This window comes from Macaca fascicularis, chromosome 14 (assembly GCF_037993035.2).
Source record: "Macaca fascicularis isolate 582-1 chromosome 14, T2T-MFA8v1.1".
In the NCBI taxonomy this organism is placed as follows: domain Eukaryota; kingdom Metazoa; phylum Chordata; class Mammalia; order Primates; family Cercopithecidae; genus Macaca; species Macaca fascicularis.
In genome coordinates, this window is record NC_088388.1 from 112,792,402 (window position 1) to 112,815,652 (window position 23,251).

Below are 23,251 nucleotides of genomic sequence, written 5' to 3' on the forward strand. Positions count from 1 at the left end.
CTGAGAATCCAGAAATAAACTCATATCTATGGTCAACTGATTTTCAACAAGAGTGCCAAGACCATTTGGTGGGGGAAAAACCATGTCTTCAACAAATGGTATTGGTACAACTGGATCTCCATAGCAGAAGGATCACACTGGACCCCTACCTCACACAATACACAAAATTACTCAAAATGGATCGACAACCTAAATAAAGAACTAAAACTATAAAATTCTTAAAAGAGAACACAGAGATAAGTCTTCATGACCTTGGATGTGTCAATGGATTCTTAGATATGACACCAAGAGCACAAGCAACGAAAGAAAAAAACAATAACACTTTTGAGCCAGGCACAGTGGTGTGCACTTGTAGTCCCAGCTACTTGGGACACTGAAGTGGGCTGATGCACTTTTCTTCATCAAAGGGCATTATCAAGAAAGTGAAAAGACAACCGGTGTACAAATTCAAGAAATAAATACATACATCAAGAAATACAACAAGAAGTATACAGTGCTGGCCGGGTACGGTGGCTCATGCCTGTAATCCAAACACTTCAGGAGGCCAAGGTGGATCACCTGAGGTCAGCAGGAGTTCAAGACCAGCCTGGCCAACATGGTGAAATCCTGTCTCCACTAAAAATACAAATATTAGCCAGGCATGGTGACGCGTGCCTGTAATCCCAGCTTCTTGGGAGGCTGAGGCAAGAGAATCACTTGAACTCAAGAGGCGGAGGTTGCAGTGAACCAAGATCATGTCACTGCACTCCAGCCTGGGTGACAGAGCTAGACTCTGTCTCGAGAAAAAAAAAAAAAAGAAATATATAGTGTACAAATTATGAAAAAAGTGAAAAGACAATGGGAGAAAATACTTCTAAATCCTTTTTCTGGTAAGGGTCTAGCATCTAGACAATATAAAGAACTCTCTTTGAACTCTCTTTAAGTTAACAACCAAAAAACAGACAACTCAATTCAAGAACAGCAAAGAACTTAAAAAGGTATTTCTCCAAAGAAGATATATAAATAGTCGATAAGTTTATGAAGACAGTTAACATTAGCCGTAACATTAACATGGCCAAATCAAAACCACAACGAGATGCCACTTCACACCCATTAGGATGGCTATTATCAAACAAAAACAAAAAATAACAAGCGCTTTGATGAGGAAAGAAAAAAACTAGAACCCTTGTGTATTGCTGGTGGGAATATAAAACTTCCACAGCAACCATGGAAAACAGTCTGGCAGTTCCTCAAGAAGTTAAACATAGAATTACCTAAGTCATCAATTCCTTCTAGGTATATATACAAAAGAACGGAAAACAGGTACTCAAATATGAGTATATGAATATTCACAACAGAACTATTCATAATAACTAAAAGGTGTAAATAACTCAAATGTCCATCAACGGAAGAATGGACAGGCAAAACATGATCTATACATACAGTGGAATATTATTCGGTGATTAAAATGAAGAATAATACATGCTACAACTTGAACAAATCTCAAAAACATTACAATAAATGACAGATGCCACACACAATAGATCACATATTGTATGATCCATTTAGATGAAATCTCTCTAATAGGTAAATCTAGAGAGAGAAAGTAGATTGGTATTGCCAGGGGTTGAGGGCAGTGGGGAATAGGGAGTGACTGCTTAATGGTTATAAAGTTTTGAGGGTAATGAAAATGTTTTAGAACTAGACAGAATTGGTGATTGCACAATATTGTGAATATACTAAATGTCACTGAACTTGTACACTTCAATTTTTTTTTTTTTTTTGGAGACAGAGTTTCATTCTTGTCACCCAGGCTGGAGTGCAGTGGCACGATCTCGGCTCACTGCAACCTCTGCCGCCCAGGTTCAAGTGATTCTCCTGCCTCAGCCTCCCAAGCGGCTGGAATTACAGGTGCTCACCACCACATCTGGCTAATTTTTGTACTTTTAGTAGAGATGGGGTTTCACCACATTGGCCACGCTGGTCTTGAACTCCTGACCTCAGTAAGCCACCGCTCCCAGCCCCACTTTAAAATAATTTTATGTTATATAAATTTTGCCTCAATTGAAAAAAAAAAAAAAAAAATCACCTGGGTCCAGTGGCACACACCTGTAGTGGCAGCTCTGCAGCAGGCTGAGGCAGGCACAATCCTTGTGCCCAGGATTTTCAAACAGTAGTACACCACAATCATGCCTGTGAATAGCCACTGCACTCCAGCCTAGGCAATACAGCAAGACCCCAACTCTACGAAAAAACAAATGAATAAGGAAACCTGTATACATATCCCCATACAGGAAGGAAGGAAGGGAAGGAGGGAGGGAGGGAGGGAGGAGACATCAGAAAGTACTAACTTGGGCAAGAAGATTGAAAAAGAAAAAGTTGTTTAGAAAATGTTGTTTAGAAAACCTTCTTAGGGTTAAAGTGCCTAGCAGCCATCCTGTAGCATGTAGCTGGTACTTACTGAGGTAGATCTTTAGTTTGGTTTTGTGTGTCTGATATTTTGACCCCTGTTTTATGTAGAAAGCCTAGATGCTGGAAATAGTGCCATGCAGCCCAAACTCCAGCACACATCAGCCTCCTGGCAAATCTCAATCTTCCTCAGCATCAGTTTCCAGAATGGAAAATGAAGTACACCAAAAGCTTTGAGACCCCTGTATGACTATCAAATGAAGTACTGCAAACAGTAATTATTAGCAAAATGAAGACATGCAAAAGAAATGTAAAATACTGGGACTTGCCTGTCCAACTAAACTCCTCTAGAGTTTACGGTAAAAATACTGATATCCTGTGTTATAGTTTTGGTTTTATCACTTACTTACTGTGTCACTTTGCAAATTCTACTTCCTGGTCATACCAAATTTTATTTCATAGAGTGCCTAACAGGGTTCAATGAAAAGTTATTAAAATTATTAAAGTTATTAAAGTGCTTCATAGTCAAGTGGTAAGTCAGAAACTTTAGTTTTAGAAAGGCTTGTACTAAAGTTGGAGAAATGCTATGCTTCAAGTCAGAATGGCTTGAAGTCACAGCTCTGCTACTTATAATTTAATCACAGTTGTAAGCTGCATTTCTCATCTGTAACATAGAAGCAAACGGACTTCAGTTTAAAATCTCACACGAATAAAGAAAAAAAAGAGCCAGGTACCCTGGTTTATGCCTGTAATCCCAATACTTTGGGAGGTTCAGGCGGGAGGATCACTGGAGCGTGGGAGTTCAAAACCAGCCCGGGCAACATAAAGAGACCCCCATCTCTACAAAAAATAAAAATATTAGCTAGGCATGGTAGCACATGTCTGTAGTCCCAGCTACTCAGGAAGCTGAGGTAGGAGAATTGCTTGGGCCCAGGAGGTTGAGGCTGCCGTGAGCCATGACTGACCCACTGCACTACTCCAGCCTAGGTGACAGAGTAAGACCTTGTCTCAAAAAAAAAAAAAAAAAAAAAAGACGAAAGAAAAGGAATAAATAAATCTTACATGAGGCCCTTATAAGGCATACTAACATCTGAGGTCGGGCACGGTGGCTCATGCCTATAATTCCAGCACTTCTGAAGGCTGAGGCAGGATGACTTGGTTCACAAGTTTGAGACCAGCCTGGGCAACACAGAGAGACCCCATCGCTACAAAAACTTTTAAAAGTAACCAGAGGCTGGGCGCAGTGGCTCATGCCTATAATCCCAGCACTTTGGGAAGCCAAGACAGGTAGATCACTTGAGGTCAACAGTTCAAGATCAGCCTGGCCAACATGGTGAAACCCCATCTCTACTAAAAATACAAAAATTAGGCGTGGTGGCATGTGCCTGTAATCCCAGCTACTTGGGAGGCAGAGGCAGAAGAATCGCTTGAACCCAGAAGGTGGAGGTTACAGTGAGCACTCCAGCCCGGGCAACAGAGGGAGATCTGTCTCAAAAAACAAAATAAAATACAAGTAGCCAGGAGTGGTGGTGCATACCTGTGCTCCCAGCTACTCAAGAGTCTGAGGATTGCTTGGGTCTGGGAGGTCAAGGCTGCAGTGAGCCTTGATGGTGTCACCACACTCCAGCCTGGGTGACAGAGTGAAACCCTATCTCAAAAAACAAACAAGACATCTCAGTTTCCCTATCAGTAATAAGATAATAGTTTACACCTTGCTGGGTTTTTGTAAATAAAAATGTACGGAAAAGTGCTTAGGGTGACATATAGCATATGGCAGACACTAGTAATACAAGTGTACATTCCCATGCCTAGTATAACCACCCTGGGAAAATAAGTATGCAGCAAATGTTTATAGCCAAGAAGGTTGATATTCAAGCAGAACTGTTCAAAAAGCACAGGGAAACGGAGTATAGAAGTCATATATATAGAACTCAGGATTAGAAATATAGACATGGAGCCAGGCACGGTGGCTCATGAGTGTAATCCCAGCACTTTGGGAGGCTGAGGCGGGCAGATCACCTGGGGTTGGGAGTTGGAGACCAATCTGACAAACATGGAGAAACCCTGTCTCTACTAAAAATACAAAATTAGCTGGGAGTGGTGGTGCATGCCTGTAATCCCAGCCACTCAGGAGGCTGAAGCAAGCGAGTAGCTTGAACCCAGGAGGCGGAGGTTGTGGTGAGCCAAGATCGCGCCAATGCATTCCACCCTGGGCAACAAGAGCGAAACTCTGTCTCAAAAAAAGAAAAGTATCAGCAAAAAAGTGGTAATGAGGGATCATAAAAGCATAAAATAATAAAAGTATGAGGGGGCCAGATGTGGTGGCTCATGCCTGTACTCCCAACACTTTGGGAGGCCAAGGCAGGAGGACTGCTTGAGCCAAGGAGTTCAAGACCAGCCTGGGCAACATAGTAAGACCTCGTCTCTACAAAAAAAATTTAAAAACAGCCAAGCGCGGTGGTGCACACCTGTGGTACCAGCTACTCAGGAGGCTGAGGTGGGAGGATCGCTTGAGCCTACGAGGTCAAGGCCACAGTGAGCTATAATCACATCGCTGCACTCCAGTTGGGTGACAGAGGGAGAGCAGGCTGCTGAGCAGATTCTGATTACGTAAAACCACTCACTGCCTTTCAACCTAACCTGCTGCTGCCTAGTCACTCCCTCTGCAGGCTTCTGAACAATCGGCCATTTGCTAGAGCCCAGACTGGTCCACACAGCCATCTAATTATTGGGCTTTTGAGGAAGCTGTCATTGCCACCTTAAGTTCTGTAGCAGAATCTGGGAACCAACCTCCCTCAATCTCCTGTCAGCTAAGAGTTAGTCTTGCTCAGGTCTGTATTTTCCAAGTTTTGTATATTGAGTCTGAATACATCGTCACTGGAAAAATGTTTTAGAAATGAAACAGGTGGGGTTAGAAACTTTGTTCCAAAAGCAAATAAAAGGAGGAAGGTGGAGACAACAGCTGGACTGGGCAGTAGACGCTTTTGTTGCTGTTATTTGGTTTCAAGATAGAGGACAAGTGCATGGCAAAATGGAAAATGCAAATTCTATCCATATGCTTTTCAAAATGTAATATGCAAATGAATCACCCAAGAATCTTGTCAAAAGGCAGAAACTGATTGACTAGGTCTAGAGTGGGGATACAGGCAGTGGTATGCTGATTGGCAGTGTATTGGCTTGTTTCCTTGGTATATATTCCCACCCTGGCACAGTTATCAACATGAGGTCACTGAACACAGAGCTGGAAGGAGATGTACGAAATCAGCTGGAGAGGCAGAGCAAGCTGGCTCTAGCACACTCAACTCTCTGCATTTCTAAATCCTAGGGGATGCGAAAGCTGCCGGTCTGTGGACCATAATGTGAGTAGCAAGGGAGAAGACAGTAAAGGTGACTAAGGAGAAGGGACATAATAGAAAGAGAAGAGAGACATCCTCTAGATCAGAGTTTGTCAAGCTCAGCACTATTTTATACAATTTACACATAACTCTGTTTTGAGGGGCTTACTCCTGTACACTGCAGGATGTTTAGCAGCGTTCCTGGCTTCTACGCACTACATCCCAGTAGCATCCTCCCTCCGGAGTCACAATCGGAAAGTCTCCAGACATTGCCAAATGCTTCCTAGATTACAAAATCTCTCCCTAGTAAAAACCACTAATCTAGGTTTATCTCTAAGAAATGAAAGTTGGGGGCGGGGGGGCGGGAGGAGGAAGGGAACCTTTTCCACCGAAAATAAGAGAAAAGAGATGAGATGGAGTAGGGATACGGGGACAAAACATGAGGCAGGGAGCTCTTTTTAGACATCAGCGAGTTCAGTCAAGTAGAAAAGAAGATTATCTATTTAGAAAGACTGTAGGGAGGACTGGAAGTTTAAAACATTAGGGGAGTTCTACAAAAGGCATTACAAGAGTAGTGGAAAGTCTGTGATTCAGAGCAATGGGTCCATCAACTATGAGACAGGACGAGGGGCGCCTTGGGCTCTTGGGGTCAGAACTGCCTAGATACAATTCCAACTGTATCATATCCTCGCTGGATGACCTTGGACAAATTACTTAGCAAGTATAAGCCTTCTCACAGAAACCTCGTGGAGTTGTGTAAGTACTGAGAGAATGCTATGTTAAGTTCTGAGCACAGAGTCTGGCACATAGTGCATGCTCAATTAGCATTAGCTATTACTATTATCAGCATTATTTTCCTTGGTAAGTACTTGCTTCATTTTACTACTTATTTAATTTCTTTGATGAAACAGAACACACGGAGAGATCTTGCCAATAAGATGCTATCGGCCAGTAAGCCTTAAAAATACTGTTTGTATTTGGGGGCAGAGGGGCATGAGAGTTGTGGAACCAATCACTGACTTACTGATGTTTTAAAAATCAGTTAATGAGACAAAGTAAAAGCAAATGAAAGGCCAATAAATCAAAAGAAAGCAAAAAGGGCATTAAATTTTCACTGAAACCGGCAGGTTTTTATAGAGCTTCAGCTGACATAAAGAATGTGTGATATGAACCCTCAGTACAGCTGCCAAGAATGACAGGTTTGTAAGAACCAAACCGACTTCAAGTTGTTTCTCCTGTAATAATAGTAAATTTTGCTGCTATAGAAGTCAAGAATTGATTGAAATACAGGAAGCTGTCAGTACGTAATCTCTTTAGATATTCGAATACCAGTTTGCAGTCTGGGAGATTTAGTGAAATCACTAAGTGTCTACTCTCAGATTTGAGTCCATACTGAGAGCGTATTTCAAGAGTACTACATATTTCTCTCACTAAAATTCTTGGGAGGCCATAAAGGGTTTTGTCCTGTGTACAACTGACCAATAAGGGAAGGGAAGCAGTCTAGGCTTTAAATAGCTTCTGAGTGTCAGGGACGGATAGCTCTCCTCAACTAGAACAATGAAATATCCTTTAAGGGAAAGGTAGAATGCCTGAGAGAGTTCAAAATAAAAGAATCCATTCTAACATGAAACTTACCAAGATGAGGAAGAAGTTATTAAAATCTTTCCTATAAGATGCAAAAGGTACTTTTCCCGGAAGTTTCTTCAACCTATCCTGATAACTTTAAGCTTTTTATTAGCAAAAATAAAAGAGGCGAACATTATCAAGCATTCCATGCTTAACAGCTTTCCGTATAGAGCAAATCACTGGGAAGAACAGTAAATGTCATCACTCTGCAGGTGGCCAGGAATCAGAGTACTCCAGCCAGCCACAGCCACTGGAGTTCCAAGCCTTCCCAAAATAGCTATGACTTACATACAAATGCTCATCAAGTAGCTCACACACAAACTCTCAAATGGAGAATGCTGAAATAGGGTCACTACTCAAACTGCGGCAGACGTAAATGAAGATGCCCTGATTAATAGGCACATGGTCTTAAATGACTGAGCCACGACAAATTTAAATATGACTTCTCTCCCTTAAAATAGTTTCTTCTCTAAATCAATATGATGGTCTCCAAACTAAAATTTTCCCATGTTTTTAAGTCACTGTGCTAAAAACAAATAGAACTGATCTCTGAAGCCAAACAGAGAAAAATCCTGACACATTTCAATAGGCACTTGTGAACATCGAACAATAACATTTCCATTAGAAATCAGTGCACGATATTTTCGTTTTGGAGTCCAGGACCTGGAAGTATATTTTTCTAACATGAGTTTTAAAAAGTGCATCCAGACTGGGGGCGGGGGCTCACGCCTGTAATCCCAGCACTTTGGGAGGCCGAGGCGGGTGGATCACGAGGTCAAGAGATTGAGACCATCCTGACTAACACGGTGAAACCCCATCTCTACTAAAAATACAAAAAATTAGCTGGGCGTGGCGGCGCGCGCCTGTAGTACCAGTTACTCGGGAGGCTGAGGCAGGAGTATGGCGTGAACCCGGGAGACGGAAGTTGCAGTGAGCCGAGATCGCGCCACTGCACTCCAGCCTGGGCGACAAAGTGAGACTCCGTCTGAAAAAAAAAAAAAAAGTGAGTCCAGACTGGGCGCCAGTGGCTCACGCCCGTAATCTCAGCATTTTGGAAGGCCGAGGCGGCGAATCACCTGAGGTCGGGAGTTTGAGACCAGCCTGACCAATATGGTGAAACCCCGACTCTACTAAAAATACAAAAATTAGCCCGGCCGGCGGCGGGCGCCTGTAATCCCAGCTCCTCAGGAGGCTGAGGCGGAGGATGTAGTGAGCCGAGATCGCACCACTGCACTCCAGCCTAGGCAACAGAGGGAGACTCCGTCTCAAAAAAAAAAAAAAAAAAAAAAAGTGCGTCCACGCTAACTACTACTGGCCTTCCAGACAAAAGAGTAAAAAGATATAAAAGGATTCTCACCTGAAGGTATCTATCTGCCAGCTTTGTATGACAAATATAAAGTGTCTCACTTCCAAACTCGTATTTGAATAACTGGCACAGATTTCCCATTTTGTCTTGAAAAAGTGCAGTACTTGAGGGGTGAGGAGGTGGTGTTAAGTTATAACATTCCGAAGTAACACTAGAAGACATGCTCAAATTGCCCTCTTCCCAAGTTTCTTAATACAGACATTAGCTTTTCTCCCAAACCAGGGTTCTTTCACTCTCACCATCTTAACTCAGAAGTCCTTGTATTGATTTCAGTCTTCTTAGACATTGGGAACAGGAGAGCATTATCAGTAGAATTTCTATTCATCACGCTGCTCCTCCCCCTTCTTAAAAATCTAGAGTGATGAATGCAATAATTGGGGAGGCTGCGCTGTTTTGTTTTCAAAGCTGGGTGGGGAGGGAGGGAAGTGGTGGTAACTGGGACCCCTGGTCTTATAGAAGACGGTGATAATTCCGGACTTTAAGTGAAATAACTTCGGTCTGCTTTAACCTTTTAAAAACGCCGCCATAAAACCGATTTAAAAGTCAAAGCAAAACAAAACAAAACCAACCAACGCTGCCGCTTTCGGAAGTTTCTCACCCCGGTCGGGGCCCAGGAGCGCTCACCTTACTGATCCCTGCGGCGGAGAACCCCACGTCCAGCCCTTTATATTTGGTTTTCCAAAATCTGGAAATCCCCCTACAACTTCAGCTCGCCCACGGACGCAAAAACGCAGTCCTCAATCTCCGCGGCCCGAGCCCCGCAGAGCCCTCGGCCTTCTCACCCACGCTCGCGGGCGCACCCCCTGTCCCGCCCGGCCGCGGCGCCCTCCGCAACCCGCAGCCCCGCAGGCCCCGCACGCTCCCCTCAGGGCCTGGAGCCCGCCCCCAGCTCCCGCTCGCCGTCGCTGAGCCCACCGAGCTGTGGCCGTCGGCCGCGCCGGCCGCGTCGTCCTGCTGCAGCTCCGCAGTCATGGCCGAGGCGCCCAGCCGCGGGTCACCCGTCTCCCGCCGCTGCCACCGCCGGCCCAGCCTCTCAGGACTAGACCCCGCCCCCGCCCTCCACCCGGCTCCGTCCCGCCCCCGCCCTCCACTCCGCTCCGTCCCGCCCCCGCCCGCCGCGCGCGCCAGAGGCCCGGCCCACATGCCCCGCCCCCGGCATGCGCGCGCACGCAAGGCGCGTGGCCCGGGGCCGAACAGTTCTGCGTGCTCCCGCGCACGCCCGGCTGACCAGACGTCGGTCACGTGACCCCGGCCCCGCCTGTAGCTCTCGGTGGGCTTCACAGCCCGTGGTGGTTGCGGGCTACGCTGCTAGTACCCGGGAACTGGATTTGCGAATCCTGGGAGCCGCGTTCCTGAGTCTTCTCCGCTCTCTGCCCTCAAAACCTCATTTCTAGGACTGACCTCCGGCTCCACCCTCCCTCCACGGGCGAGTTAAAGCTGCTCCCCCGCCGTGGGAAACTGCCGAATGACCGTGGAATAAAGGATTTGCCACCAGGCTTTGTGGCCATTTCCAACTCCAGTGACGTGAAAAAGTGTTCACCATCTTGAAGGAGAGATGGAGGATGAATGCAGTCGCTTGTCTAAAGCTAACCAAACGGACCAAAGCCTCCGTTCATGGGTGCCCCGCGTGGTGCCCTTAACCTTGATGCTGTTAACCTGGGCATGAAAGGAAAAATTACAGAGTTTTTCCATTTTCGATTTTCAGAAGTTCAAACTAAAATTTTGTGTTACTTTGTTATGTTTGAGGCAGATATTTACGATTTCATATTAAAAGGCCACGTGCTCCTATTGAATTGTTTTTTATTTGGTTGTTTGGTTTTGGGGTTTTTTTTTTTTTTTTTGGTTTTTTTTGAGACAGAGTCTCACTCTGTCGCCCAGGCTGGAGTGCAGCCGCACGATCTTGGCTCACTGCAACTTACGCCTCCTGGGTTCAAGCGATTCTCCTGAGTAGCTGGGATTACAGGCACGCTCTACCACACCCAGGGTTTCACCATGTTGCCCAGGCTGGCCTCGAATTCCTGACCTCCAGTGGTCCGCCCGCCTCGGCCTCCCAAAGTGCTGGGATAACAGACATGAGCCACCGCGCCTGGCCTGAATTGTATTTTCAACAACTGTGTGGGAATTGTGATTACTCAGCCCTTTAAGATACAAATGTGTCATGATGGCAAACCCACTTGACAGCATGCTGGGTGTCCCAAATCTGCGTAGAGGCTGAGTGTGGAAGGGCATCTTTTAAGAGTAGCACTTACACCCTTGCCCTGGTCTGGTCTGGCTCTCAAGCTACACTTTTAAGTGTGAATTTAACATAGACTGTGGCCTTTCCTATACTCCTGGCATTGTTGTCGCTGGGATTGTTATGTTTCACCTGCAGGCCTCACTAGTCTGCATGCGGGCACAGTTTGTGACAAAAGGAAACAGGTACAGGTCAGGTGCAGCTCCCAGGAGAGGCCAGATTACTCTCGGGCCTGGACTAGGACTGCTGCTACTTCCACCACCTGGAGATACAGGGATCCCCTTCCCCTGGCAGATTAACTGGCAGATTAGCATGGTTGCAGTGATACTACCTTGGAATCTTCCACATTCAACAGGCTGTTTGTGTCTGCGATTTGTAGGACATTTTATGTTTGTGGCTCTGCCATTTTTCTTTTCCTCATGAGTGACTGTGTTTATGGCCTCAACCTGGGTGTCATTGCAGAACAGGTTGATTTCAGATTGATGTTGGTTTTCTTTTTTGTTGTTGTTGTTGTTTTGTTTTTGTTTCTTTGTTTTTTGAGACAGGGTCTCGCTCTGTCATCCAGACTGAAATACAGTGGTGAGATCACGGCTCACTGCAGCCTTGAATTCCTGGGCTCAAACGGTCCAACTGCCTCAGCCTCTGAAGCAGCAGGGACTTCACACGTGTGCCATGCCCAACCAATTTTTGAGTCTTTTTTGTGGCGATGGGATCTCACTATGTTGCCCAAGATGGTCTCAAACTTCTGGTCTCAAGCAGTCCTCTTGCCTTGGCCTCCCAAAATGTGGGGATGACGGATATGAGTCACCACACCCAGCCCACATTGATTTCTGAGTCTCGCTTATTTGCAGCATTGCCTATTTCTACACTGCTAGAATGCTTTATTTACCATGTCTCTGGAGCAACCCTTGTTTGTGTTTACACATGCATTTTAGGAAATTGCATGTTCATTGTGTGTAAGTGGTGTCAAAACCTATAACCCTTTGTATTAGTCTGTTCTCCCATTGCTATAAAGAACTACCTAAGCCTGGGTAAGTTATGAAGAAAAGAGGTTTGACTCAGGAGCATAACAGGAAGCAAGACTGGGAGGCCTCAGGAAATGTACAATCGTGGTAGAAGGCAAAGGGGAAGCAGGCATGTCTTCCCATGGCAGAGTAGGAGAGATAGAACAAAAGCAAAAGTCACACACACACACACACACACACACACAAAGATCTCATGAGAACTCACTATCACGAGAAATGCATGGGGAAAATCCACCCCATAATCCAATCATGTCCCACCAGGTCCCTCCCCTGGCAAGGTCTCCGACATGGCCTGGAGACATTTTTCCCATGGTCTTGGGGATTCACATTAGGCTTCTTGCTACTTATGCAAATTTCTACAGCTGGCATGAATTTCTCCCCAGAAAATGGGTTTTTCTTTTCTTTTTTCTTTTCTTTTCTTTTTCTTTTTTTTTTTTTTTTTTTTTTGAGGCGGAGTCTTGCTCTTGCTCTGTTACCCAGGCTGGAGTGCAGTGGCGCCATCTCGGCTCACTGCAACCTCTGCCACCTGGGTCCAAGCCATTCTCCTATCTCAGCCTTCTGAGTAGCTGGGACTACAGGAACCCGCCACCACGCCCAGCTAATTTTTGTATTTTTAGTAGAGACGGGGTTTCACCATGTTGACCAGGATGGTCTTGATCTCTTGACCTCGTGATCCACCTACCTTGGCCTCCCCAAGTGCTGAGATTACAGGCATGAGCCACCGCGCTCAACCAGGTTTTTCTCTTTTCTATCACATTGTCAGAGTGCAAATTTTCCAAAATTTATGCTGTGTTTCCTTTTTAAAACTGAAAGCTTTTAACAGCACCCAAGTCACCTTTTGAATGCTTTGCTGCTTAGAAATTTTTTCCACCAGATACCCTAAATTATCTCTCTCAAGTTCAAAGTTCCACAGATCTCTAGGGCAGGGGCAAAATGCCACCAGTCTCTTTGCTAAAAGATAACAAGAGTCACCTTTGCTCCAGTTCCCAACAAGTTCCTCATCTCCATCTAAGACCCCCTCAGCCTGGACCTTATTGTTCATATCAGTATCAGCATTTTCATCAGAGCCATTCAATAAGTGAGGTTGGGTGAAGGTACAGCCAAACCATATCAAAAAATTAGCCAGGTGCGGTGGCTCGTGCCTGTAGTCTCAGCTACTTGGGAGACAGAGGGAGGCGAATCACCTGAGCCCAGGACGTTAAGGCTGCAGTGAGCCTAGATCACACCACTGTACTCCAGCCTGGGTGATGGATTGAGACCCTGTCTCAAAAAAAAAAAAAAAAAAAAAGACCACCAGACCTCCTACACCCTTATCTCTGAAAGAGATGGGTACAGGCCCTTTGGTAAATTTAGACCCTGAGTTTTGATTAAACCTCTTTCTGCTGGATGGTTGTAAACAGGGCTCCAGATCTAATAAATATAATTAATTTGGGACTGGATCTGATAAATCCTGTTAGCCTCCTTTAACTTCCACTTGGTGCTGGACATGGTAATCAGCTAGACACACCCTGTCCTACCACAACATTTAATGAGCAAGTCTACATCAGTGCTTGGTCATCAGTTGGCAAGTCTCATAGTGATCAAATATCAAAAGTGGATATCACAGAACATGTGCCGTCACCACAGAAAATCCCATCTCATTCCTCTTAAGGGCTTATACATGAAGGCTCTAGAATAATTCTATTATTAGTCAATAATCATTTCAAGAGTATCCAGGGGAGAAAGTAATATTGATAAGAAGCAATAATAAACAATCGGTGTGTTTAAACAGGGAATAATTTGCAGAGTATTCTCCCAGAGAGGAAATTGACTTTTTTTCTTTTCCTGGAAAACCTTTTGTCCCAATGCTAAGTTATTTTTATTTATTTATTTATTTTTCCCGAGACAGAGTCTTGCTCTATTGCCCAGAGCTGAAGTGCAGTGGCGTGATCTCGGCTCACTGCAACCTCTGCCTCCCTGGTTCAAGCCATTCTCCTGCCTCAGCCTCCCGAGTAGCTGGGATTACAGGCATGCACCACCATGCCCGGCTAATTTTTGTATTTTTAGTAGAGACGGGGTTTCACCATGTTGGCCAGGCTGGTCTTGAACTCCCCGCCTCGGCCTTCCAAAGTGCTGGGATTACAGACGTGAGCCACTGCACCCAGCCTATAAGTTATTTTTTGAGTCAATGGATTTCTCCTCTGATTTACTGCAAATCCAAAATATAATTTATATTATAATAAAATGATCTTGTTTGAATGATTGAATTCTTGTGTGGATTGAGAAGCTAAGTGACAATGAAGGGAAAATGTTAGGAAAAGAATAGAGAAAAGAAGAAATAAAGAAACATGTTTCTTCTCTGCTTCACTCTAAATGTTTTTTGCCAGTGGCTTCTGAGCAACTGGATTTGAAAGCCGCAGGCTATGACTGATTGACAGGTGTGACTGCTCTTTAAGCTATGGATTCCTTTCCAGGAATGATCTAGTCAGAAATGTCCCTAAGGGCCAGCTCCTCAGCAGCTAGGAAAATGGCCTTTGAGGGATAAAATACAGGTATTTCAGTAATAACCCCTAGATTAAAGAGTTTACTTATTTAAGGTTAAATTATAGGTGTTAAGAAAATGTTTCAGAAAAGGATCTATGGTTGGTTGAAAAATAAATGGATTTCCAATCTGCCTCAAATGTGTAATGTAGGCAATGTAGTGTGTGGAGAATTGAAATAGCTTTTGGTAAAGTTAATGAGTTCATTTTAGAAGTACAGTTAACTAGGCTGGTGTGGTGGCTCACGCCAGTAATCCTAGCACTTTGGGAGGCCAAGGTGGGTGGATCACGAGGTCAGGAGATCAAGACCATCCTGGCCAACATGGTGAAACTCCGTCTCTACTAAAAATACAAAAATTAGCCGGGCGTGGTGGCGTGTGCCTATAGTCCCAGCCAACCAGAAATCACAGGCAGACAACTGTTCAAATCATGTTCAAATAAGGCAAATGCCAAGCTGCAACCAATCCAGCTATTTCTGTACCTTACTTCCCTCACTTCTGTTTTCTTTTGTTTACTATTTTATTTTTATTTATTTATTTTTTTTGAGGCAGGAGAATCACTTGAACCTGGGAGGTGGAGGAGGTTGCAGTGAGCCAAGATTGCGCCACTGCACTCCATCCTGGGTGACAGAGCAAGACTGTGTCTCAAAAAGGAAGAAGAAGAAAAAAAAAAGAAGTACAGTTAACGTGTATACACAGGGGATTGCTTCCAGGACCTCCACCTGGCTCTACCATAATGAAGTCTGCACATACTCAAATTGTGAAGTTGACCCTGCAGAACCCACTTATAGGAAAACTCTACATACTCAGGTTTCATAACCCTTGAATACTGTTTGTGTGTTGTTTGTTTTTGAGACAGGGTATTTCTCTGTTGCCCAGGCTGGGGTGCAATGGCACGATCACAGCTCACTGAAGCCTGGAATTCCTGAGCTCAAGCGATCCTCCCACCTTGGCCTCCCAAAATGTTGGGATTACAAGTGTGAGCCACTGCACCCAGCCTGAATACAGTATTTTTGATGCACGTGTATATTTTGATCTGCATATAAGTGGACCCATGCAATTAAAATCCATGTTCTCGGCCGGGCGTGGTGGCTCATGCCTGTAATCCCAGCACTTTGGGAGGCCGAGGCGAGTGGATCACGAGGTCAGGAGATCGAGACCATCCTGGCTAACACAGTGAAACCCTGTCTCTACTAAAAATACAAAAAATTGGCCAGGCGTGGTGGCAGGTGCCTGTAGTCCCAGCTACTTGGGAGGCTGAGGCAGGAGAATGGCGTGAACCCGGGAGGCGAAGGTTGCAGTGAGCCGAGATCGTGCCACTGCACTCCAGCCTGGGCGACAGAGTGAGACTCCGTCTCAAAAAAAAAAAAAAAAAAAAAAAAAAACCCTGTGGACTCTATTTGGCTTTGGTATTCAGAATATGAACTCTCCGTGGCTGACATTTATAATTCCGGCACCTTGGGGGGTTGAGGTGGGAGGATCACTTCAGGCTAGGAGTTCCAGACCAGTCCAGGCAATATAGCAAGATGCCATCTCTACAAAACCTACAAAAATCAGCTGGGCATGGGTGGTGCACACCTATAGTCCCAGCTACTCCAGAGGCGGAGGCAGGATGATCACTTGAGCCCAGGAAATCGAGGCGGCAGCGAGCTATGATTATGCCACTGCACTCCAGCCTGGGTAACAGGGTGAGACCCTGTCTCTAAAAAGAAAATAATAATTTTATTGATCTGGTACTTAACTCTGGAAGAAAAGAGAACTATTATTATTATTTATTTCTTTTTTTATTTTTGAGATGGAGCTTCGCTCTTATTGCCCAGGCTGAAGTGCAGTGGCACGATCTCAGCTCACTGCAACCTCCGCCTCCCGGGTTCAAGCAATTCTTCTGCCTCAGGCTCCAGAGTAGCTGGGATTACAGGTATGCGCCACCACGCCCAGTTAATTTTGTATTTTTAGTAGAGAGGGGTTTCTCCATGTTGGCCAGGATGGTCTCAAACTCCCAACCTCAGGTGATTTCCCCCCCTCTGCCCCGAACCCACCTCAGCCTTCCAAAGTGCTGGGATTACAGGTGTGAGTCACCGCGCCCGGCCTGAGAACTATTTTTTTTTTTTGAGAACTATTTTTTTTTTTTTTTTTTTGAGACGGAGTCTCGCTCTGTGGCCCAGGCTGGAGTGCAGTGGCCGGATCTCAGCTCACTGCAAGCTCCGCCTCCCGGGTTTACGCCATTCTCCTGCCTCAGCCTCCCAAGTAGCTGGGACTACAGGCGCCCGCCAACTCACCCGGCTAGTTTTTTGTATTTTTTAGTAGAGACAGGGTTTCACCGTGTTAGCCAGGATGGTCTCGATCTCCTGACCTCGTGATCCACCCGTCTCGACCTCCCAAAGTGCTGGGATTACAGGCTTGAGCCACCGCGCCCGGCCGAGAACTATTTTTAATTGGGAGGCTGAAGTTCTGGGATCACTTGAACACAGGAGTTCAAGGCTACAGTGAGCCTGTTGGAACCGAACTGTCGATTCCCTCCTGGGCAGGGGTCGCCGCGAAGGATCACCGACACGAGATTCACAGCAGACAGTTATTTATTACTAGCGCGCTAGGGTCCCAAGCTCTAAGTTGGCCCTGGGACCCCGACTGCTTGTTGCAGGCTGTTTATATAGGCAAACACAAGTTCAAACACAGCTTATGGCGCGAAATTCAAACAAAGCTTAAGGTGCAAAATGATTGGGTCTAGCTATGGCCTGAGCAAGGTGTCTTATGCTAATTGGTTAGAGCAGGACCTTATGAGTTTTTTTTCCTGGAGTTGTTGATTCCGGGAACTTCGAGGCAGGGTGGGACCCCCGGAATTGGCAGGGTGGGACCCCATGAGGTTGTTTCCCGGAATTGGCAGGGTGGGACCCTATCAGGGTGGGTCCCTATCGAGGCAGGGTGGGACCCTATCCAGAGCCACCTGGTGTTAATTTTTTCTATATGAGGCCTAGTTTCTAAGTTTTATGAGGCCTAGTTTCATTCCCTCCTCTTTTTGTGTCAGAGGCTCAATCTTGAGCCTCTTCTTCAGTCCTGAGGGTCTGGTATTGTTGGGTCAGAACCATAGCATGTACTATGTTTAATGTATTTTTAATAAGGGTGAGTAAGCGGTTGAGTATGCATGGCCCGAAAGTCAGGATGAGCGTGAGCAGGATGAGGGGTCCTAAGATGGTGGAGATTAGGGTGCTAAGCCAAGGGGATTGGTTGTACCAATTTTCAAACCAATTTTGCTGAGATTCTCTTTTTTTCTCTTGTCTAATCTTTCTCTTAGTTTTGCCATAGAATCTTTAACTACTCCTGAATGATCTGCATAAAAACAACATTGCTCTTTCAGGGCTGCACAGAGCCCGCCCTCTTTCAGAAAGACAATTTCTAGTCCTCGTCGGTTTTGTAATACAACTTCAGACAGAGAAGTCAAGGACTCTTCAAGTTTTGTGATGGATTGTTCTATGGCTCTAAGGTCTTCATCTATGGCTACTCTAAGTTGTTGCAGATGATGGTTACCATGCACTAGGGCTGCTGTCCCGGTCCCAACTCCAGCCGCTACCCCAATTCCTAACATTACGGCGAGGGTGAGGGAGATAGGTTCTCTCTTTGGTCTAGTATGAGTTTTTTGCTCATACCGGAGATCAAAGGAGCCTCCAGAGTGATAGTATACTCGGGGAACAACTTGTACCAACACGCAATAGTGGGTGCCACTGCTAAAAACGGCTGTGGATACACAGGGGGTGAGCCCAGTGTTGCAAGCCCACCAGTCCGTTTCGGAGGGGACCAAATAGTGATTGGAGCTGGGTACTGTCAAGGTTACATTACAAAGATGCTGATGACTAGGGGGCACTTGGCCTATGCAGGTTCCCGACCCAGAAACTTCAGCCAGGGTTAGTTTTCTTTGTTGTTCCCATGCGCATCCAGTAGGATTGGCGGAGTTAGTGAAATTATTAGTGGAGGCAATGCCTTCATAGTAAGGGGGGCCTGTTGCCAGACATAGCCAGCAAGAGGAGGTAAATTCTGGCTTTGTCTGGTTTAAAGCGAAATAGGAGCCCTTTATGAGATTTAGGAGCCTGTCACCTATTCCCAGGTCAAGGGGCCCGCGGGTGACGTTTTGGGCTGAGGGTGTGTATTTAGAGGAGGTGGAGATTAGAGGCGGGGAAGTGCTTTTAGGAGCTCTCGGTTGGGGCTCTCTTGGTGCAGGAACCAGGGGCTTCCTTGTTTTTGATAAAACTTGGTTTGGTCCTACTGCGACAGGGGCTGTGATAGGGTTGACTATTAATTTGATTTGGATAGGGATTCCATACAGTGGCTTTTGGTATAAATATAGGCCCCATATTAACCCGGATATCCAACGGTTATCAGATTTTGCTGCATCTTCAAACTTGATGCGGACCAGATTGCAAGTTTTTGAATATCGGGTTCTGGTGCAGCGCTGGACAAAGGACATGGTTATGTACCAGGGTTTCGTGGCCCATTTCCATTCTCCATCATTAGTAGTTATACAGGACCAACTAGCGCAAAACAGGGCATCTATTTCTCCACAAGTTTTTCTCATTTCTCCTGTCCTGAATCCGGGACAGGCATAGAACCCGTTCCGGCTTACGGACACCCTTCTAGCCTGTTTTCTCCATTCTCCCCCTTCCATGTCATCTATCTTTGCTATTTTGTCTAGGTTGAAATAGAGGTCAGGGAACCAAGTCCCCATAGGAGCAATTTTTGAGGTTTTATCTAAGACCTCATGAGTACTAAAATCAATTACCTGCCAGGTCAGGTTATATGGCCGGTGGGGGTTATTACTGTCAGCGACGCAGGGAAGGAGGGCTAGTAATAAGCAAGGGGCTAGATACGAGAGAGTCTTATCTTGAGCGGGTCCTCGGAGCGTCGGAGTCTCCATGTCTTAGGTGGAGTTGGTCCGGGCGTCTCTGGAGCAGCCTTGGCGTGGGATGCGTGGATCCAAGTGGAGATTCCGTCAACCTTTATGGCTGTGGGCGTGGTCAGGAGAACAATGTAGGGTCCTTTCCACCGAGGCTCTAGTCCTTGAGTGCGATGCCGTCTAACGTAGACAGAGTCTCCCACCTGGAAGGGGTGACTGGTCTGTGGATGTCCTGGTTGGTACAGTTCTGCCAAGGGGGCCCAGATTTGGGCCTGTACTGCTTAGAGTCCTTTTAGCCGGGCCTGTAGGTCAGTCTTAGGATCGGAGGGGGAGAAGGAATTAAGCAAGGTTGACAAAGGGGGAGGTCCTCCGTAGAGGATTTCATATGGAGTGAGCCCAAAACGGTTAGGTGTATTTTGGGCCCTTAACAGAGCTAAGGATAGGAGGCGTCTCCAATCTTTTAAACCAGTCTCTAAGGTCAATTTAGTAAGGGTCTCTTTTATTGTTCTATTCATTCTTTCTACCTGTCCTGAGCTCTGGGGTCTATAGGCACAATGTAATTTCCAATTAATCCCCAATATCCTGGCGAGCCCCTGACTTACCTGAGAAACGAAGGCCAGCCCATTATCTGACCCAATTACCTTGGGAAGTCCGAATCTAGGAAAGATTTCTTCCAAAATTTTCTTGGCTACTATGTGTGCCGTTTCTTGCCGGGTGGGGTAGGCTTCTACCCATCCTGAAAAGGTATCTACAAACACCAGTAAGTACTTATATCCAGCATAGTGAGGTTTTACTTCAGTGAAGTCTATTTCCCAATAGACTCCTGGGCAGTTACCACGAGTTCGTTTCCCTTCTGGCACTCGGGTAGCCCCAGCGTTTACCTGCTGACAGACCTTACAGGCAGATGTCACTTGTTCTACGAGGGTACTTGCCTTTGGGATTAGAAAGTCAGTTTTTTCAATCAGTAATTTTAGCTTTCGATTACTCAAGTGTGTCCAGGCATGCATCTGCTGGATCATTGCCAGGGCCTCCTTTTGGGGAAGGACTATTTTTCCTCCTTTTTCCCAGTTTTTAGTGTCTTTGTTTTCTATAGCCCCTATGGCCTTTGCTTCTTCCTGGTCTTCTGGGGTATAAGTATGTTCAATAGTTATGTGGCTGGTTTCGTCAGGTTCTGTGGCTAGGGTCAGTACTTCCGCCATGGCGGCTTGCCTGGCCACTTGGTCAGCCTGTCTGTTTCCTACTGCGACTGGATCCTGTCCTTTCTGATGCCCGGGGCAGTGAATTATAACCACTTCTTGAGGAAGAAAAAGGGCTTTTAATAAGGCAATTATTTCAACTTTGTTCTTGATTTCCTTTCCTTCTGAGGTTAGGAGACCTCTTCTTTCATAGATACTTCCATGAGTATGAGCCGTTGCAAAGGCATACCGGCTATCAGTATAAATGTTAGCTTTCTTTCCCTTGGACAGCTCTAGGGCCTTGGTTAGTGCTATTAACTCAGCCTTCTGTGCAGACGTGCCAGGAGGTAGTGATTGTGTCCAAATGGTGTTGTGGCCATCTACTACCGCCGCTCCCGCCCTCCGGGTACCTGAGTCAAGGTAACTGCTGCCGTCTGTGTACCAGGTGTGATCCGCGTCTGGGAGTTCTTGGTCTTTAAGGTCTTCCCGTGTTCCATGGGTCTCAGCCAGTACTTGCCGACAATCGTGTGGGCTTGGTTGGTCTTCTGGTACCGGCAGCAGCGTAGCAGGGTTTAGGGTGACCGGAGGGCCAAACTGGACGCGGTCCGTGTCCAGTAGGAGGGCCTGGTAGTGGGTTAGGCGTGCGTTGGTTATCCACCGGTCCGGGGGCTGCCGCACTATGGCCTCTAGAGCATGTGGGGTAATAACAGTCAGTGGCTGCCCAAGGGTTAACTTAGCAGAGTCCTTGACCAGCATAGCGGTGGCTGCCATGATACGAAGACACGGGGGCCAGCCGGCCGCCACAGGGTCCAGCTTTTTAGACAGGTATGCTACCGGTCTTTTCCAAGGCCCTAATTTTTGGGTCAAGACCCCTTTGGCAATCCCTTGCCTCTCGTCCAGGAAGAGGGTAAAGGGCTTTGAGGTGTCCGGTAACCCAAGGGCCGGGGCAGACAAGAGTGCTTGTTTTAGTGCCTCAAAAGCCAATTGATGCTCTGTCTGCCAGGTGAAAGGGGTGCTCTCCTTGGTGAGTGCATAAAGGGGGGCGGCCAGTTCAGCAAAACCGGGTATCCACAAGCGACAGAACCCAGCAGTTCCCAAGAATTCACGTACCTCCCTGGGATTTCGTGGTGGTGGAAGGCGAGCCACTGTCTCTATGCGCCCAGGGGTGAGCCACCTTTTCCCTTCACTCAGGATATACCCCAGATATGTTACCTTGGTCTGACAGAGCTGTGCCTTCTTGGCGGATGCCCGGTATCCTTTTTCACCCAGTGCCTGGAGTAGATGCCTGGTACCTTGTATACAGATTTCCTTTGTAGGAGCAGCCAAGAGGAGGTCATCCACATACTGGAGTAGAGTCACGTCTGGATTTTGGGTCCGGAAGTCGGTCAGGTCTCGATGAAGAGCCTCATCGAAGAGAGTGGGAGAGTTCTTGAATCCTTGGGGAAGCCGGGTCCAGGTCAATTGGCCCGAAATTCCTTTCTCAGGATCCTTCCACTCAAAGGCAAAGAGTTCTTGGCTTTGGGGGGCCAGAGGTAAACAGAAGAAAGCATCTTTTAAATCTAATACTGTATACCAGTTATAGCCTGGTTTTAAGGTGCTGAGTAAGTTGTAAGGATTGGGGACCGTGGGATGGATGTCCATGGTTCTTTTGTTAATTTCTCTCAAGTCTTGGACAGGCCTGTAATCCTGAGTACCAGGCTTTTTTACTGGCAGAAGAGGAGTGTTCCAGGGCGAGCGACAAGGTCGCAACACTCCGAGTTCTAGAAATTTGTTAATGTGCTGCCGAATTCCTATATGAGCCTCTCGGCTCATGGGATATTGCTTGATAGACACGGGCACCGCCGTGGGCTTTAAATCAATTATGATTGGGGCTTGATACTTAGCTAGCCCGAGTCCTCCCGTTTCCGCCCAAGCTTGGGGAAAGTCTTGCAACCAAACATCGGGGAGGCTAGTGATGACCGGAGTGTCGAAAAGCCGATGCTCATCTTGCAGAGACACAGTTAAAATTTGGATGGGCTGACCGTCCCGATCTAATACTTGGGCCCCAGTCTCGGAGAAGTGGATTTGGGCTCCGAGCTTGGTCAGAAGATCTCGCCCTAGGAGGGGGTAGGGGCATTCAGGTACCACCAAGAAGGAATGTGTCACCATTCCTTGTCCAAGATTAACTGTCCGGTGGTTAGTCCACTTGTGCAATTTTCCCCCTGTTGCCCCCTGGACCCAGGATGTGCGGGAAGACAGGGGCCCGTCTGCCTTTGTCAAAACTGAATGTTGGGCCCCTGTGTCCACCAAGAAGGTGGTGGGATGCGCCCCTACAGAGAGAGTTAGCTGGGGCTCGGGGGGGGCTCCAGAGCCTTGACACCCCTATTCGCTATCTTCACCTAGGGTGAGGACAGCGGCAGGTTTCTTTTGGTCTTTAGGATGCTTGGGGCAATCTTTAATCCAATGTCCCCGTTCTTTGCAGTAGGCACACTGGTCTTTTTCCACTTTTGGCCGCCTCTGCTTCTCTCCCTCTCTCCCTGGTCCTTTCTCTCTCACAACTGCCGCCAGGATTTTTGTTAAATGCTTATCCCTCACTCGGTCCCTACGATCCTCTCGCTCCATCTGTTCCTTCGCCAACCTGGCTTCCTTTTCCTCAGGGGTTTCTCTCTTATTATACACTTTTTCTGCCTCCCTAACCAATTCCTGTAATCCATAGGTTTG

The 23,251-nt window shown here is 46.5% G+C and overlaps 1 protein-coding gene across 49 annotated transcripts in view; it reads right to left on the bottom strand.

The window, feature by feature from the left end:
- Positions 1–9,756, bottom strand: part of USP28 (ubiquitin specific peptidase 28) — a 76,675-nt gene extending 66,919 nt beyond the window's left edge. For 28 of the 49 annotated variants that reach the window (XM_074015247.1, XM_074015243.1, XM_074015235.1 and 25 more), the window contains exon 1: positions 9,631–9,756. Coding sequence is in view for 31 of the 49 variants with exons in the window: in XM_074015242.1 (XP_073871343.1) it covers positions 9,631–9,687 (57 nt within the window). In the remaining 18 variants the exon portion in view is untranslated. Of the gene's footprint in view, positions 1–2,068; positions 2,224–9,630 lie in introns of all 49 variants that reach the window. The other 21 variants (XM_065528998.1, XM_074015220.1, XM_045370995.2 and 18 more) reach the window with 2 other exon arrangements.
- Between the last annotated feature and the right edge of the window lie 13,495 nt (positions 9,757–23,251).